This window comes from Narcine bancroftii, chromosome 7 (genome assembly GCF_036971445.1).
Source record: "Narcine bancroftii isolate sNarBan1 chromosome 7, sNarBan1.hap1, whole genome shotgun sequence".
Classification (NCBI taxonomy): domain Eukaryota; kingdom Metazoa; phylum Chordata; class Chondrichthyes; order Torpediniformes; family Narcinidae; genus Narcine; species Narcine bancroftii.
In genome coordinates, this window is record NC_091475.1 from 150,201,722 (window position 1) to 150,221,014 (window position 19,293).

A 19,293-nucleotide genomic window follows, 5' to 3' on the forward strand; every position below is an offset into this window, starting at 1 on the left:
TCAGCCTGGTCAAAGCCCTTGTGGTTCATACAAGAGGAGAGAACTGGCTGTCTAATGTTTCACTTGAAATAAAAGAAACAAAAAGGAACTCTGTGTTGATCGAAAAGAAAGAGGTTATCATCTGGAAAACCCTGATGGGGCAAGTTTCTTTGGCAAGTTACTGAAGTGGCTGATTAAAAGGAATCAGTTGTGGGTGTTCAACAAACAACAAATCTCTCTTTGAAAACCATTAAGAACCTTTCTGAGCAATAACCATTTACATTTCAAGCACCAAAGCTATGTGAACTTCATAAATGTTAAATTCTGTGCATAGTATAAGAATTGCCTGCAACCAGTAAACTTGGAGGTATGAGAAGTGAGATTAGACTGTGAATCAAATAACTTTTCGAAACTTGCATACACTTTACATGTGTGCTAAAAATTAGAAGGGGATTAAGTTAGGTTAGTTAAGTTAATAGTGATAAGATAAAGTTTGATCCTGTTTTCATGTTTAAAGATAATTAAAAGCAACTTTTGTTTAAGTAACCATTTGTCTTGTGTTTTGGCGTCCTCTGGGCTCGTAACACTGCCAATTTAAGATGAGAATTGGGACAAATTATCAATATTTAGCAACAAGGTTTTAAAAAAAAAGCATATACCAGCAACAAAAATGTTATTTGTGATTTCATCCTTTTGAGACTTGTATAACTTAAGATGTTAAGGATAATATTTAATAATGCATTATATGGAAAGAAGGCTTGTCATGCCAGTGAAATTCTTGAGATTGTCATTTAGTAAAATACCCAAGATTGAACAGGAAATCTGTTGGCAGTTTGGTGAAGTACTTTGTGCTTTAATAATTCACAGGAGCCATTCCAGATGAACGTCTCTATCGAATGTTTATAAATAAACAAGTCACAATGCTGAGACCTAAGGAAGAAGAAGACAGCTGGTTTAACATGTTTGTCATTCATCAAAATAGGCAAGAAAGCAATTAATTATTCTGATTGGTGGAAAGTAACATTTTAAGTATATAACCAAATAATTAGATGCAGAGGGCAGCCAGTAAATAGATGGATAAATACCAAGAGAGGGAAGGAGAGAAGATAGACAAAACGGGTTCTCCTGTGGCCGTTCCCCTCATGAACAGGTATACTGCCAGGAGGAATGACCCTTCAGGACCTAGCAGCAGCAGTCAGGTCAATGACACTGACTAGCTCTGAGGCTTGGAAGATAAAGTTGCAGGCAGGCCGATGGTGATAGGAGACTTGCTAGTCAGGGGGATAGACAGAAGATTCCACAACTGCAGTGGGGCAGACGGGAGGTTCTCTGGCCGCAGAAGAATCGTTGGGATTGTGTGTTGCCTTCCGAATCAACAATGGCACTGAGTGGCTAGAAGACATTCTTGAGGGGGTGGGTGATCAGCTAAAAGTTACTGAACACATCGATACAGATAACATAGGTGGAGAAAGGGATGAGATTCTTAACAATGACCATCAGCAGATGGGTAAGAGATTGAGAAGCAGGATCTTGAGGGGAATGACCTCACAGTTGCTACTATTGTAACCCTGAGATCATTCCCTTTAAAAGCTCAGAAATGGGAGGAGAGGCCAGATGAATTTGTGGCTGAGGGACTGGGGAAAGGATTAATGTTTTTGGATCATTGGAATCGCTTTTGGGGAGAAGCAACCTGTTCTTAAACCAGAGAGGGGCCAGCATCCTGGCAGGCAGTTCTGCTAGTGCTACATGGGTGGGTTTAAACTAAATTGGCATTGGAGTGAGATCCTATGCAAGACAAAGGTTATATGGAGAGTGATGAGAGTAAATTTAATGGGCAGGAGAATGGTTGAGATCAAGGAAGGAATGTTGGTTTAAATTGCACCTCTTTTAATGGTAGAGGTTTGTCGGGCAAGGCGGATAAACTTGAGGGATATATAAACGTGTGATTGGGACATGATATCTATTATAGAAACCTGGTTAAGAGAGGGGCAGGACTGGCAGTTCAACATTCCAGGGTCAGATGCTTCAGGTGAGGGGGAAAGAGAAGGGGGGGAGGGGTTGCATTGTTGGTTAAGGTGGATGTCATGATAATGGTCAGAGGAGACATGTGTCTGGAGTTGAGGAACAAGAAACCTCTGATCATGTCGGGATTGTATCACAGGACCCCAAATAGTCAACAGGAATAAGAGGAGCAAATATGCCAGATTGCTGCCATCTGTAGGTCAAATTTGATTGTCATAGTAGAGGATTTTAAGTACAGGCAGTCCCCAATTTGCGCATGTGCATAATTGTGCCCCAATTTGCATATGCGTATAAATGCACATTGTGCGGCTAATTGGCACGTGCGCATAATATTACTTCACGAACGCTAAATAAGAACTACAAGTACCTGTTCCGTTCCGCCTTGCTTACAAATTCGGCTTATGGACAGACCCAGATAGCAGAACTCGCTTTTAACCGAGGGACTGAATACAGATATTGACTGGGAAAGTCATAGTGTGAAAAGTTTAGATGGGTGGAATTTGTCAAATGTGTTCAGGAAAATTTCCTCCAGCAATATGGTCCCATATGGGAGAGGGCAACACTTGATCTAGTCTTGGGAAATTGGGAAGGACAGGTGTATGAGGTGATTGTGGAATGGATTGGTGTTTGGAGACCAATGACCATTGTTCTATTAGGTTTAAGATAGTTATGGAGAGAGACAGGGAAAAACTATGAGTTAAAATTCAGAATTGGGGCAAGGTTGAATTTGAAGGAACAAGACAAGAAGTAGCTCGTTAATTGGAAAAGATTGAAGGAAATGGGATGTTTTTAAAAGTGTGTTGACAAGCGTGCAGGGCTGTACAACCCTATTAGACTGAAGGGTCAGATATGCAAGAGTAGGGAAGTTTAGATGACTAGAAAAATTGAACCTCTGATCAAGATAAAGTAGGAAATATTGGCAGGTATAAGCAAATGTATTGAGGAGAGTTTCAGGAACAGATGAGCAAATTTTAAAAACAAAGAAATCGGAGGGCAAAAAGGGGACAAGAGAGATTAAGAGGAACTTGAACTTGAGGGGTAACTTTTTTTAAGCAGAGACTGGTAAGTGTATGGAACAGGCTGCCGGAGGAGGTGGTCTGTGATTAGTAAGGAATTACTTAAGGTGGTATGAAAGTTAGGGGGGGGTTGGGGGGAGGTTGAGAACCACAGTTTAGAGTGATATGGGCCAAACTGTAGCAAAATGGGACTAGCATGGATGGGATATTTTTGTTGGTGTGGGCAAGTTGGGTAGAATGGCCTGTTTTCATGTTGTATGACTCCAACTGAATAAATGTTTTTTTTTCTTTAATGAAGATTCATTTATGTGCAGAATATGAAATCCAAAATACTGTTTGTATTGAGATTTTCAGTAAAATTGTCAACCAAAAGAATTCAATCCCTGAATTGTTCCATACATGTAATAATATACAAAATATTGAATGGAATTTATTCAATGGGTCCATCTTCTATATGAATGTGTACCTTGGGAATTTTTGAGGTACCTTATATGGGTAAGATTTGGAGATGTGGAGTAGCATTTAATACAGAGGATTATACTGTATTATGAAATATGATGCAAAAAATTTTTGAATCCTTTTACTACTACTCTTGTTGATACAATTTCAAACTTAGTTTCTTAATTGTTTGAAAGGAAGCTGTCTCTGTGATGAAATTCATAATGAAGTCTTCTTAAATTCTACAATGGCCAGTCATTATTTGTTATTTTTAAAGTTGTAGAATCATTTTACTTCTATCAATAGTTATCTTTGATTCTAAAGAAGTGAATTAGTTTAATGTTTAAATTGAGGTGAGCATTGTGCTTTGAAATCTCTCCATAACTGAATCTAATATAATTTAATTTATTGTGTTTTTTACAAACAGGAGCAAGCATGGAGCTACCAATTACATTCCAGAGCAATTTTTGGATGACTTCCTAGACCTGGTCATTTGGGGACATGAACATGAATGTAAAATAGCTCCAACAAGAAATGAACAGCAGCTGTTCTATGTTTCACAGCCCGGAAGCTCTGTTGTCACTTCCCTTTCTCTAGGAGAAGCTGTAAAAAAGTGTGCATTTTGTTTTGACTTGCTGTATTTTTTCTAGTATAGAGTGAAGAGTTAATTACTGCTAGTTATTTCCTCCAGTTTAACAATCTTTTTAAGAATTTGATTTGGAATTGTCATTTTTATAGCTCATTCCTAATTGCTTTAAAATGAAGTTTCAAGCTGTCATCTTCTCCTGCAGAGCTTGTGTTGATACAGTTAAGTGAGATATTCCAGGATGTTTAGTTGACACCAATGAAGGAATAGCATGGAGATGATATTTCCATGGCCTGATTAATTCCTATCTTATCTGAATGTATGCCAATGAGATATTGGTAAATTAGCTTGGGTAGCAACCTATTATATTATTAGGAAAAATTGACAAATAACATTTAAATATATACTGTGGACCATTTGCAATGCAAAATGTCTCCCATAATAATTATAATTCTTATCAAACTCTGAGTTATGAATAAACCTTGGTTCATTAAAAATATTGTAAATTCAATGAATGAATGAATAAAATAAACTAAGGCAGTTCCTCAAGATCAGGAATAACTTGCTTCCATTTCAATTCTGTGGATTCTAAGGTTGTTGTTTAGGCCTGTTTGGAAAATGCAAAATCTTGCTAAGATGGGCAAAAGATGGCTGAAAAAGCAGGTGGATGGGTAGTTTATTTGCTACACTCCCTCTAATACTTCTGCAGAGGTTCTCTCTGTTCTTCATGCATGGACTTGAAGCTGACGATACCATCTCTGAGCAGTCATGGGCCAGAGTTCCCAGAACCACTGGAGACGTTCTTTTTCTCCAGCTGCAGTCAAGGAAGCTGTTTGTGGGCAACTTGAACCTAGTATTACTGAGGAAATAACCACCTATGAATTCCATTCCTGATTCATTTTCATTGTCTGTGTCTTCATATTATTGGGTTCATCCACTGGTTACAAAATACTTATCTGGGATACTGCAAATTTCCCCATCTTAAACATCCAATTGTTACCCAAGACCAAAATTCATGTTGAATCTGGAGTCAATAAATTTTCTTAAATTTGGTGTAGATGTAATTTGGCTGCAAAAGTCATCATGCCAAATCCAATCACATGCATTGACTTTTTTTGCTAAATTATTGTTATCCATACCAGCTGTATAGTTTGTATTAACTCTAATATTGTAATGACTCTAACTGTGTAATATTTAAGGCCAGTCATCAGGTTACTTTGATATGGAATAATATTTGGCTGTCAGTAAAATTGTTACTATTTCTGAACATTTTGCTATTGATAATTATGACAGTTTATTCCTCTCATATAGACATATTGGATTGCTCCGAATCAAAGGAAAGAAAATGAATATGCAGAAAATTCCCTTGCAAACAGTTCGTCAGTTCTTTATTGAGGATATTGTTCTAGCAGATCATCCTGATATATTTAACTCTGATCACCCCAAAGTCACACTGAAAATAGAGGCCTTTTGTAAAGAAAAGGTAAGTCAGTGGAATAGAGCGGAAGTTGCTTAATCTTTGCCATTCATTAGATCAGGCGCATGCACCAAAAATGGTGCATTGGATGATTAGAAGTGGTGCTTTGCACCCCAGTTATAAATATATAAAAGTAAGCCTACTCATGCAAAAAGTATTAACAGTTAATAGTTTTTAACAACACTATCTGATATCTAGTATATGGGATACTGTAGTGTACCTGTAAACTTTTCATTTGTAAGTAAGGATCAAGTGTGGGGACTGACGTGGGACTGTGGGGAGAGAACAGGTCATTGTGGGGACCAACACAGGGCTGGAGGGAGGGAGTGGGGCAGTGGGATCAGTGTGGAGACTGACACAGGGCTGTGGGGAGAGAGCAGGTATTATAGACCTTGGACAATTTTTTTTTGACTGAGGAGAGGACTGAATCTACTGTGGGGGAATTGACAACTGCTAGGTGTTATAGTAGCGCTGGGCTACTGCTAGGAAACTTTGACAGGTGTCAGGACTGAACCTACTGCAGGGGATTTGATAGCTGCTAGGAACTATAATGTGCGCTACTACTAAGGAACTTTGTCAGCAGTCAAAGCACGGGAACCACGCACTGGAAGTCCATGGGCTCGCAGAGGATCGAGATTGCGGCTGTTAACTTCTCTCCACTAATGGGGAGAGCTGGAGGCACACGTTGGGCAGTTTAAAAAGCTCAGCATGCTCGTTTGGAAAAGGTTAGTCGGTGGATTGGATTGCAGACAGACAGTCTGTCTGACTGCATGCTTATCTGCCAGGTTTGGCAAGCTACACGGCTGAGTTGCTTTGTTCACAGGTGCTAGCACTGCCGTCTGGAGCTGTACATCAGTGTGCTCACCCAGTAGTTTCAGGGGGAAAAGGAAGACTGAGCTACTTTGTCCATGGGTGCCAGCACTGTCGTTCTACAGCAGTTTGGGGAGCTCTGATAACCAGAGTGTGTGTGGGACTGACCAGTACCTCTCCTGTCCCCTTTAAAGAGGAGAACTTTGTGTGACAGGAGTCACAGGACCACTCAAGCCAGGCTGTCCAAAGGAGAGGACTTGCATGACAGAAGGTCACTTGTTAACCCTAAAGATGGCTTTGAAAGACTTGTGTGACAGAGGTCACTTAGTAACTCTAAAGAGGACTTTGGAGGAGTGAACCTCATGTGGTGACCAGGGGGTCACTGTAAATTCCCAGGTGGTCTGTGATTAGTAAGGAATTACTTAAGGTGGTATGAAAGTTAGGGGGGGTTGGGGGGAGGTTGAGAACCACAGTTTAGAGTGATATGGGCCAAACTGTAGCAAAATGGGACTAGCATGGATGGGATATTTTTGTTGGTGTGGGCAAGTTGGGTAGAATGGCCTGTTTTCATGTTGTATGACTCCAACTAGCAGGGCAGTGAGATCAGTGTGGGCACTGATAAAGGGCTGTGGGGAGAGAGCAGGATAGTCGGATCAGTTTGGATATACCAAATCCAATTTCCTATAGCTAGCGATTGCTTTTTTCTAAATTGCTGCAGACTTGTTTGTGGTAACTGAATAATTATGGAACCATGGAACCATGGACATGTATGCGGTTGGACATTAGCGGCGCATACCTGTATATGCATCTGAACTTGTGCTTGAAAAAAGAAATTGATGCATGGAATGTAAAAGGTTGGCCACCCCTGCATTTGAGGATGAAGAATTTGTACCAAAAACTTCCCAAGACTAAATTGAGGGGGAGATGAAGTTCTTTGCACAGTTGCTGCATACAATATGTCTTGGTTTAGGCTTTTTTTTAACATGGAGAGAGTAAATCAACTTGAAAAGTCCACTATCATGAGAAATGAACTGGAAAGGTTAGCAAGCCACCTTCCAAAAGAATAGCAAGCATTGAGTGGGGTGCAGGTTCTGTTTCAGAAATGTGTTTATCTTGCAAACTTGAAGCTTTTCTGTTTAAAGAATTTGAGTAACAATGTACAAATAGAAATGTCAGGTTTTTTTGTTATCTATTCATTTATTTTGTGGCATACAATTTTGATCACAAAATAAGGGGAAGATTTTAACAATTTTAATAACTTTTTTTGAATACTTTATTACATTCAAGTAAGATAAATCATATAAAAGATACATGTGATGTGTTTATATTTTATATATACATAATTCCCCCAAACCCCCACCCCCTTTCCCACCCTACTACCCCTCCTCCCACTCCATACTAACCCAAACCCCGAAGAAAGAAGGAGATTCAAACCATCAATAACTTAACTAAATGTCACGGATTAGAGTAACACCACCACAACGTGCCTAGAAAGTTCAAATTTTTAAACCCATATAATCCAAATAAGGGCTCCAGACTTTCTGATTGGAAAAAAAAGATCACGTAGATTAAAAATACGTTATTTTTTCAATGGAATACATGATCTCAATTCCATATGCCATCTTTGAAAACTTAAATCAATCTCATTTTTCCAAGCAATTGCTATACATTTTCTTGCTACAGCCAATGCTAATCTTAAAAACACAATTTGGTACCCATTTAATTTCATTTTCAAACTCAACATTTTAATATTACCCAAATAAAAATATTGTTGGAACCATTGACAATTTAATCTTAAAAAATTTCTCTATAAATTCCTTAAATTGTATCCAAAAAAGTTTGACAATATCACATAACCAAGTAAATTATAAAAAAGAACCTACTTCCTTATGACATCTAAAACATAAATCTGAAGAAATTAAGTCATATCTAATTTTTCAGAAGTTAAATATAACTGATGTATAAAATAATAACTGAAACCAAGTGTATCTCGTGGCATACATAAAGTGGTGAATTAATTAACACTCTGGGAATAGTGCAAGGAAAGACATTAAGCTACCAGGAGGGAAGTATTATGATAGCACAAACCAAAAACAGATGTTATGCTATCACTGAGAGTCACAAAAAATTCCAGATGCAGAATTTAATTCCTTAAAATGGAAAGGATTGCCTAGTTCCCAGCTATCATGTTGCATTAGTGGAGGGAATGGATGTTTATTGCTGAGGAACCAATCGATGAGGCTTCTTTGACCTGGATGGTGTCATGGTTCTGGAGAACTGTGGGCATTGCAGTTATCTGGGCAAATGGGTGCCATTCCATCACACTTCTGACTTGTAGATGGTGAAGAGGTCTCTGAGTGCCTCATCCAGGATACTGAGCTTCCGACTGGTCTTGGGCAGTGGTGACTCCTGGGATATGGTGATGGTAATACAGCGTGGCTCTGTTATAACGTGATCATTTGGCTCCATAAAGTCTCATCGCGATAAAAGCAGGATTGTGCTAAATTGGGGTTTCAGTAAATCGTTGTTGTTGCAGTTGAAATTAAAACACAAATTAGTTTTTAGTAAACCAGAAATGGCAGTTTCACTGACAGGAAACAAATAAAGTGTGTGACGCTGAATGCTCACAGTTTAATGCCTCTGTTCTTGCTGGGAGCCTGAGGTCCCTGCTTCAGCCCAGGAGCATGATGCTCGAGTCCAATCAATCATTGTGTTATATCCAAATTAATGTTAAATCGCGGCACATAAAATCAGGGTTTCACTGCAACATTGTACTTGAAGGATAAATGGTTAGGCTTGTGTGTAAGTATTTAGAGAATATGTTAAATGGTTAGAAGTTATTTAATCTGAATCTTTTATTTTGGATCAGTAATCAGTCTTCATTTTGTCCATCTGTTGTATTTATTCTTTAGGTGGAAGAATTGTTGGAAATTGCTGAAAGAGAACGTATTGGAAATCCACGTCAGCCAGAAAAGCCTCTAATAAGATTAAGGGTCAGTTTGTTTTACTGGTTTAGTTTTATTCAAAATATAATTTGAAAATAGTCATAAAGACTTCTGAAGAGTTAAGGTACTAAAGGATTCTTCACCTTTGATAAAATATTAAGTGAAGGAGATGCCCAATAAATGCTGTAACACATAAATGCTCACCACTCATCTAAACCTTAATTGAAGGCAACTGGGAGTTAGAGTTCATATTGTCATGAAATTTCTATAGCAGCTTTCTGACACTAATGGAAATGAGCCTGGGAAAGGAAATGTGAATGTTATTCCCACAAGGCCTGTTTTATTATTATGATCATTTCAAATTCTGTTTTCATGAGAAACTAAGTCAGAGTAAAGGTATAGAGGATGCCCACCACCTAAAGGGCATCAATTTACCAGGATGAGGGATTTGGGGCTTTAAATTTAGTGCATGTTGCATAAAGTGTGAAGAGATTTGCCAAAAAGAAATAAAATGGATTTGAATGGGTCAACTTCTTTAGACAAGTTAATCTAGATATATGGAGCAGGGAACACAAGCACAAATTAGAGAGTCCAAAATAAGATTTGGTGCTAAAAGGTTCTTCATTCTGTGTGTTGAGAAGAATTTGAAAGCCTTTCCTAGATCAATTAATTTTGATAATCTTTAGATCAACCATGATCTTAATGATTGGGAGACTAGACTCACGTGGTCCGTTCTTCTGACATTTTTTTCATAGTAAAATGAAGGAGAATACTGGTGCAGAACTTGCATCTTGTCAGAGTAGGACAGAATTGATCTTGTACATGTCAGCCAAATTAGTCGATATTTTTCTACATTTCAACAATGATTGTACTTCGTGTTTTTTGTAATTATATAATTTTTTGTCGTATCTTCAGGTGATTAAAAAGCAGCATTTAATTGCACATCTTTTCTAAAGCTTGGTCCGTTTGAAAATTAATGAATTATAATGGTTTATAATAAAATGTCATTTTAATGTTAGGATTTGTAATAAAATAATCAGTGCTCTGTTTCTCTGAATAGAGTTTGATTGAAAATTCGAATTCATAATTTTGTTTTGTACAAAATGTACAGATGTTGTCACAGTATTGGTTGACAAACACATATTGGCAGAGCTGTAGTATGCAACATCCAATATTTAGTTTGTTCTAAGCAATTATTGAAATTCTAAACAAACCTATATAAAACTCAGAATACAAAATAATGACTATTCAAAATGTTCTAAACAGTTCATCAGATAAGATGCTGAATTTTGCAATTCTTTGTTTCGATGTGGTTTAGGTGGATTACAGTGGTGGATTTGAACCCTTCAATACTCTTCGATTTAGTCAGCGATTTGTTGAGCAAGTGGCAAACCCCAAAGATATCATTCATTTTTTCCGACATAGAGCACATAAAGAGAAAAGAGGTAAGCCTGCATTCTGTAGTTAATTTAATGACAAACATTTTTACATATGTGTATAAATGTAATATGTATGTTACCGTGCATCTTGGCGCCTCACAGTTCGGCGGGCAGCAACCTCCTTTGAAGAAGACCGCAGAGCCCACCTCACTGACAAAAGACAAAGGAGGAAAAACCCAACCCCAACCCACCAATTTTCCCCTGCAACCGCTGCAACCGTGTCTGCCTGTCCCGCATCAGACTTGTCAGCCACAAACGAGCCTGCAGCTGACATGGACATTACCCCTCCATTAATCTTCGTCCGCGATGCCAAGCCAAAGAAACAATAATGGAGAGGACTTGCATGATCAAGATAAGCAATCTCGTCAGATTCCAGAATACTCACTGAGATATTTAGGAGTAGCTTTGATGTATGTGAATGGAGGAGTTTGGAAATAGAGTTTTAAATGATATAAAAGAATCATTATTATTGCAAAATTGTCATCAATCTGCTGACACTATTTAACCCAAATGAATTGGGTTTTGTGTCATAATCTCTTTTTGGCAATGTCAGTTGTTCACTAAAACAATATTAAAAGGATTTTTTATGATTTCATTGAGGAGTTGGTTTTCTTGACTTTTTTTGATCACTGCAATAAAACTAAGGTGACAACAATGGCATTTTACTGGGAGTGATGACATGATGGACAAATGTGGCAACAAATAGAGACACAAGAGATTGCAGTTGCTGGAATCTTTAAAAATTCTAGAAGTACTCAGCCGGTCAAGCAGCTTCTATAGTACAAAAAGAATTGTCGACATTTTAGATCAAGATGCTGTATCAATACCAAGAGTGTAGAAGAAAGATAGCTAGTATAAAGAAAGAAGGGGTGAGACTTGAGCCAGTAGGTAATAAATGAACCAAGGAGGGGTAAAGGATGCTGGGCAGGTGGAGCCAGGTCAGAGTGGGATGGAGTTGGGAATCTGAGGCAAGTAGGTTACAGGTAGAAAGGAGAAAAAAGCCAGTGTCAAGTGGTGTGAGGGGAAGTTGAAGGTGGAGACCACTGGTTGGAGCTAAGTGGTGACATAAATGTGCTGGGATCTGATAAAGGAAATCAAAAAGGGCAGATAGAGCCAGATGGTGGGAGGGATCTGATGGGGAAATGTATGAGTGCTGGGTGAATGGAACCAGCAGTGGAATGAAAATGGGTGATGTGGTATATGAAAAGGGACAAAAATTGGAGGACTGGAGAAAAGAGAAAGAGCTCCATCTGCCACTTTCCACAATTCTGCATCCTATCTGTATCCTATTGTAACCTACAACTACTTTCTACACTATTCACAACTCATGTCATCTGCAAACATATTGACTCATCCCTCTACCTTTTCATTTAGGTTATTTATAAAATTCACAGGAGTCCCAGAATAGATGCCTGTGGAATTCTACTAGTCACTGACCTCTAGGCAGAATACGTTCCATCTACTACTATTACTACTGCTGTCTGCTATTTGCAGGCAAGTAAATTCTGAATCCACGTAGCCAAGGTTCCATGGATTCCATGCCTCATGATTTTCTCAATGAGTCTGCCATGCCTTACTAAAATCCATATACTCCACATCTATTGCCCAATTTTCCTCAATTTCTTCCTCAAAAAACTCAATTAGGCTTGTGAGGGACAACCTGTCCCTCACAAAGCCATATTGACTATCACTGAGAAGACAATACTTCTCTAAATTCTCATAAATCCTGTACCTGAGAATCCTCTCCAGTAGTGTGCCCACCACTGATGAAAGACTCACTGCTCTATAATTTCCAGGATTCTCCCTAATATCACATTTAAACAAGGAGAGCACATTTTCAATTTTTCAATCCTGTACTTCCCCTGTAGTCATGGAGGACGCAAAGATCATTGCCAACATCCCAACAGTTTTTTCCCTCACTTCCTGCAGTAACCTGGGGTACATCTCATCTTGACCTGGGGACTTGTAAATCCTAATATTTTTAAGAAGATCTAGCACTTTCTCTTTCTTAACCTCAACAATAGACGCTTGTTCTATTCTGACCTTGCACTGATGAACATTGAAGCAAAGTACTCATTTAGAACCTTGCCTGTTTCCTCTGCCTACAGGCACATGTTGCCTCCTTCATCCTTAAGCAGCCCTACCTCACCTTCGTCCTTCTGACTTTCACATATGCATAGAATGCCTTAGGGTTTTCCTTCATCCAATTTACTAAGGCTTTCTCATGTTCTGTTCTAGTTCTCCTAAGTAATTTCTTAAGTTCCTTCCTGGTTACCACATAATTCTCATGAGCCTTTCCTGTCTTTTGCTTCCTAAACCTTATATATGCTTCACCTACTTTGTCAACTATGGTTCCCTTATCCTACCATCATTTTCTTGTCTTCATGGGGAAAACTCTGCGTGTGGTCTCCGAACATCCTCCATATTATGCTTTCAACCCCCCCCCCCCAGAACATCTGTTCCTAATTTACTCTCCCCAGTTCCTGCTTAATCCCAACATAATTAGCCCTTCCCTACTTAAACACATTACCATTTTATCCACTCCTATCCTTGTCCATAGCTATGCTAAAGGTCACCTAAATGCTCCCCCAGCCAAGAGATCTGTCACCTGACTAGAATCTTTATCCAGTACCAGATCCAGTATGACCTCTCCTCGTGCTGTGTCAGGAATCTTCTTGGACACACCTGACAAATTCTGCCCCATTGATCCTTCTTGCAGTGTGTAGATGCCAGACGATATTTGGGAAGTTGAAGTTCCCTTTAACAACCCCTGTTATTTCTGCAGCACTCCAAAATTTCCCTACTATTTGCTCCTCAGTGGCCTGAAGGCTATTTGTGAGCCTATAGCCGACTCCTAATACATTGATCGCTCCCTTCCTGTGGCTGACTTCCATAATGTCCTGCCTTTCTGCGGCTGTTATACAATCCTTCAGAGAGTAGCAGCAATCATCAAGGATCCGTGCCACATAGGACATGCTCTGCTCTTGTTGCTTCTATCAGGAAGGAGGTACAGGTGCCTCAGGACTCGTACCTACAGGTTTAGGAATAGTTGCTACCCCTCAACCATTCAGATTCTTGAACCACAGACTCATTCAGAGTCTAATTTAAGGACTTATTTTGCTCATTTTTTATTACTGAATACTTACTGTTTATTTCTTTACTTGCACAGTCAGTTCATTACATTTCTTTCATTTATATACATTTCTTTCTTGTGTACAGATTACAGTTACTGGTAATTTAGAAATTCTGCCTGGCTTGTAGGGAAAAAAGCATCTCAGGATTGTATGTGATGTCGTGTATGTACTCTGACAGTAAATTTGAACTTTCAATGTTTAACTAATCTTGATAAAGAGTTTTGGCTTAAAATGTAGACCATTTTTTCTCCCACTGATGCTACTTGACCTGTTTAGTCCCTACTGCTGATTGTGTTTAATTAATGCAGTGTTTCACAGTCTTTCTTTTGACCTTGTTGCAGATACAGATATTAATTTTGAAAAAATTGAAAATAGATCTTCAGAAGGGTTCACATTAAGGGTGGAGGATCTTGTCAAAGAATATTTTGAGACAGCAGAGAAAGTAAGTTGATCCCTCTTTGATTACTATAAAGCAAAATTTATAATTAATGATTGTAAAATACCAAATGAAACATTTTTGATTTTTTTTTTAGTGAATCCTTTGGGCTTGGTTTTCCTCATTGGCTTGAAAATATTGGTCTAGTTTAAAATCAATCAAATTAATCCTAATATTAAATTAATAATTTGTGTTGGTTTCCTTTTGTGGTTAATGCCATAGAAATTGGTTTTGCTTAATTTCTTTCAAATGCATTTAAAAATGATAAAGAATTGACTGAAAAGAAAAAGAATAATGTAAATACAACTACTATAGGCTGCTTTCTATCAGATTCTTCTAATTCTATTAGCATGTAGGCTCCACTATACAGAATTTTCCCCCATGTAGCAGAAATGTCAATGTTGCTATCAGCGATTTAGCATATTTTCACGGGATACAATTTGCCACTTTTTCTACCTTCAGCAATCAAGTTAATATTAGTAGAATTGTCTTGACTTTTGGACATTTATGAATTGTTTGCTGTAAAATATCCTAAGGATCTTAGTTTTTGTTATATGTTCCATTGGTCAGCATTTGAAATCGTCCCCTTTGGCTTTGTGGATTCAGAATTGACATACACAGAAGGTTGGGTAGTAGTAAAGAAGCATAATCTGACTGGAGAACAAGGATCTTTTTGGGAACTCCTATTCTTTATCATTTTTATAAATGACTTGGTCAAAAAAGTGAAAGAGTAGGTCAGTAAGTTTGCATATGACACAAAGGTTGGAAAAGTTGTAGTTAGTGTAGAAGTTTGTCATGGGTTACAATGGAATCTAGGTAGGATTTAGAGTTGGGAAGAGAAGTGGCAGATGGAGTTCAGTCTGGTAGTAGTGTGGAGGAACAGAAAGATCTTAGGGTCCATAGATCACTTGACGTTGCCACATAATTTGATTGGGTAGTTAAAGAGTATGGTGTACTGGCCTTCATTAGTCAGGGAATTATGTTGAGCTATTACATCAGCCATTGAAGGCGTCAAGTTTTGGTTTCTTTGTTACTTCTCTCCTATGGACTACATAAAAATATAAAATATTTTTGTTACATGAGGTGAAAAGAAAGCAAGGCTTTTACTTAAATATGCTGTATCTTCCGGGGGCCATAGGGCCCCCATTGAGAAAGGCTGGGTTATACCACGCTTAGAATATTGTGTTCCGTTCTGGCTGCCTCAGTATGGGAAGAAAGTGGAAGCTTTAGAGAGGGTACAAAGGAGATACACCAGAATACTGTTCAGATTGGAGAACGTCTTGTGATGGAAGGTTGAGTGAGCTGGGTTTTTTCTCTTTGGAGCACCAGAAGATGAAAGGCAAATTAATAGAGCTATATAAGATTTAGAAAGGCAGAGTTAGCACCTTTTCACATAGTGTGGCAATGGGCAAAACCAGAGTAGTATTTTTACACAGATATAGGTGCCAGGAATGCATTGCTGGGGTGGTGGTAGATGCTTGTCCAGTAAGGATATTGGATCGGTTCATGGATGTGAGGAAAATGGAAGGTTATGGACTATGAGGAAGGTTATGGACTATGAGGAAGGTTATGGACTATGAGGAAGGTTATGGACTATGAGGAAGGTTATGGACTATGAGGAAGGTTATGGACTATGAGGAAGGTTATGGACTATGAGGAAGGTTATGGACTATGAGGAAGGTTATGGACTATGAGGAAGGTTATGGACTATGAGGAAGGTTATGGACTATGAGGAAGGTTATGGACTATGAGGAAGGTTATGGACTATGAGGAAGGTTATGGACTATGAGGAAGGTTATGGACTATGAGGAAGGTTATGGACTATGAGGAAGGTTATGGACTATGAGGAAGGTTATGGACTATGAGGAAGGTTATGGACTATGAGGAAGGTTATGGACTATGAGGAAGGTTATGGACTATGAGGAAGGTTATGGACTATGAGGAAGGTTATGGACTATGAGGAAGGTTATGGACTATGAGGAAGGTTATGGACTATGAGGAAGGTTATGGACTATGAGGAAGGTTATGGACTATGAGGAAGGTTATGGACTATGAGGAAGGTTATGGACTATGAGGAAGGTTATGGACTATGAGGAAGGTTATGGACTATGAGGAAGGTTATGGACTATGAGGAAGGTTATGGACTATGAGGAAGGTTATGGACTATGAGGAAGGTTATGGACTATGAGGAAGGTTATGGACTATGAGGAAGGTTATGGACTATGAGGAAGGGACCGGTTAGATTGATGTGGAGTAGGTTCATGTAGCTCAGCTTAACATCATCAGCCAAAGGGTCCATACTATTTTGGTTTCTTTTGGTGGTAAACCAAGCAATTATTACAATTTATAATGTTGTCCTCAAAAGCTCATTTTATGTATGTGCATCATATTTTTTTGCACATTAATACTGTATTAAAAAAAGTTTTACATATTTTAAACTTTTAACATGTATGTTCCTCATTATTAAATTATTATAAGAGTAGTAACCATCATGTCCTTTCCATGGGCATAATTTTTTTTAGAATAATGGGAATGTTGCCACCTCTTCCCAGACACCCCAACCCCATTGTCTTTAATGATGGTAATTTTGGTGGGGAGAAAAAATGAGTCAAAGCATTTGGGCTACAAATTTTGGTGTTAAAAAGACCTCTAGCATTCTAGGGAGCTCTCATTTTCCCTCAGTTCTAGTCATGTGATTGGGTATGACCAGAATCACCCGTGCATTCATAGCTTAAACGTATGCATGTCAATCGGTAAAAGAGATGAGCAACTCAAAATGAATCAGATCAATTTACTGAATACAGAAGCTTTACTTCAGCTGCCTTGACAAACATATGATCTGCAATTTTACATTTCTCTTATTTAATAGAAATTTTTAACAGTTCAACATCATATCAATTTTGTCTGCTAAGTTGCAGTCGTACATCAAATCTTTAACAAAAGCACAAAAATTTAATTTCCTTCAGCAATATTTTTGTATGCAATGCAATGAGGTACTTGGTATGGTTGCAGCTCGTATGTCTAAGGGGGATATTGATCCTTTTATTGATAAGGTATGTGGGTATGCTTATTAATGTGGGTATCCAGTACGTCAATTTGTGCACAATACATGTTTTGACTTGTGTAAATTGCAATGTGCAATCAATACACAAAAAATGGCATGGGATTTGCACACAGAAGTGTGCTTTAGTAGGCTGAGGACTGCATCGGCATTATTTAAAGGTACTCTTTCTTCTGGACCACTGCTGGAGAGTTTGAAATATCCATCACTGTTCCACCATTTACTCCATGACTGATTCCTTCTTGCTTCACTTCATCCCTTTTCGTTCTTGCCCTCATTCATCCACCTGATATCCCTACACCTCTTATACTCTGTTCATCATGATTGTTTCTGGGTCATGCACCTATGGTCTTCTAGCTTTTTCCTATTTACTTTTTTCCTCCCTTTTTAGTTATGTCTGTCTTTCCTTTTCCCCATCTCTTTGCCCTACCCCCATGATCCACTTGTTCCCCTTGTGTCCCTTATCTTCACCTACCACCACCCTTACATTTCTAATGCATATAATGTAGACGAAGGCTATTCAATGTTCTAACTACCTAGCAAAAGAATATCATTAATCTCATTTGCTCTCTTCAGATTTCCCTGTAATCTTACAGTTTATTTGCTCTCTTGTGTCCATCAGATCCTCCATTCTTTTTGCCTCGAATCTACATTAATTGTTAACTTGGAGTAGACGGTCTACAAGCATATTTTTAGAAAATGGGAGGAAAATAGAGTACCTGACAGGTTCTCTCAGTCACAGGAACAACTTACAAACTCTATAGCTATCACAAAGGTCAGAATTGAACTTGGGTTCTGAGACCTTTGAGGTAATAAACTTGATCTGCTGCACAAGAGTGTCTGTGGTATCCCTTATCTGCAGTGGTTCAAGATTATGGATGAAAGAGCAAATTTCTTCAAGACTTGTTTTGCTGCAAGTAACAACCTGGGACTCTTTATTAGAATATCATTGTGGAACGCTCACAAAACTGCCTCAGACACAGTACACTGAGAAGTTAATTTGTTGACTTTTGTTTCTCAAAAAAGCCATAAGATGAAGAATGTGACACTTCTATTGAAACTATTGAAGACAAATATGATAATTTTCAGTAATGCTGGTTTCATTCAACCTCCTAGCTTGTATTTCCCTGACTGAAGGTGATATTTGTGGCTCCGGCTTCTCCTTGCCTGCATAACCACAAGCTGGTAGAATACGTCTTATTGCAGTCCTCTAAGACAGGCACAAAGTCATGAGCATTGCTGGGAAAAGACCATTTCTGGAAGCGGTGTTAACTTGAGCATTCAAGGCTTCTCTGAATTTTTGTTGCCACCTTTATCAACAGGAGAGCCTGACTATCTCCAAGACTTTTTTTTATATGCTTTGCTATTCAGTATTTGGAGCAGACTTTCTTCTTCAACTCCTGAAGTATTTGTGCTGCTTGGTCCATGGAGTACAATCTTGCTGATTTCTGTGAGTTTAAGATAAGTAATGCTAAACACTTTGTGGCTTCTTTCCCATTCTTTAATCTTTCACCTCTTTTGGTGTATTTCCAGAAGTTCACACATTTTGTGCACTTTCATTTGTATGTGCAGTATTTCCCTCTATCTCATTTCAGCAATCCTTTGGACCAAGAACAAGACCTAAGCAGACTGGCAGAATGACCCATCATCTGTCTCAAAGAAAGACAAGTTTAAACATATGCAGTCCAACGTACAGGTGAAACTGCGAGAAATGAGGGACAAGTGGTGGCAGAGAAAGGCTGAGCAAGTGGAACACAATGCAGACATCCACGCAAACAGAGTTTTTCAATGCCATAAAAATCAGTTTATGATCCTTCTAAATCAGGATGCTCCCCATTGCTGTCATCTGACAGGTCAAGCCTGATTAAAGTCCAGGAAGGAGTGAAAAACTGCTGGGCTGAACACTTTTCCAACTTACTCAGTAGGCTATCCACAGTTGACACTGTTCCC

At 38.6% G+C, this 19,293-nt stretch overlaps 1 protein-coding gene across 3 annotated transcripts in view; it reads left to right on the forward strand.

Annotated features, from left to right (window-relative positions):
* Positions 1-19,293, forward strand: part of mre11a (MRE11 homolog A, double strand break repair nuclease) — a 90,492-nt gene that overhangs the window by 40,768 nt on the left and 30,431 nt on the right. For all 3 annotated transcript variants that reach the window (XM_069890808.1, XM_069890809.1, XM_069890810.1), the window contains 6 exons: positions 847-961; positions 3,883-4,068; positions 5,353-5,524; positions 9,241-9,321; positions 10,592-10,718; positions 14,188-14,288. In XM_069890808.1, the coding sequence (XP_069746909.1) occupies positions 847-961; positions 3,883-4,068; positions 5,353-5,524; positions 9,241-9,321; positions 10,592-10,718; positions 14,188-14,288 (782 nt within the window). The remainder of the gene's footprint in view (positions 1-846; positions 962-3,882; positions 4,069-5,352; positions 5,525-9,240; positions 9,322-10,591; positions 10,719-14,187; positions 14,289-19,293) is intronic.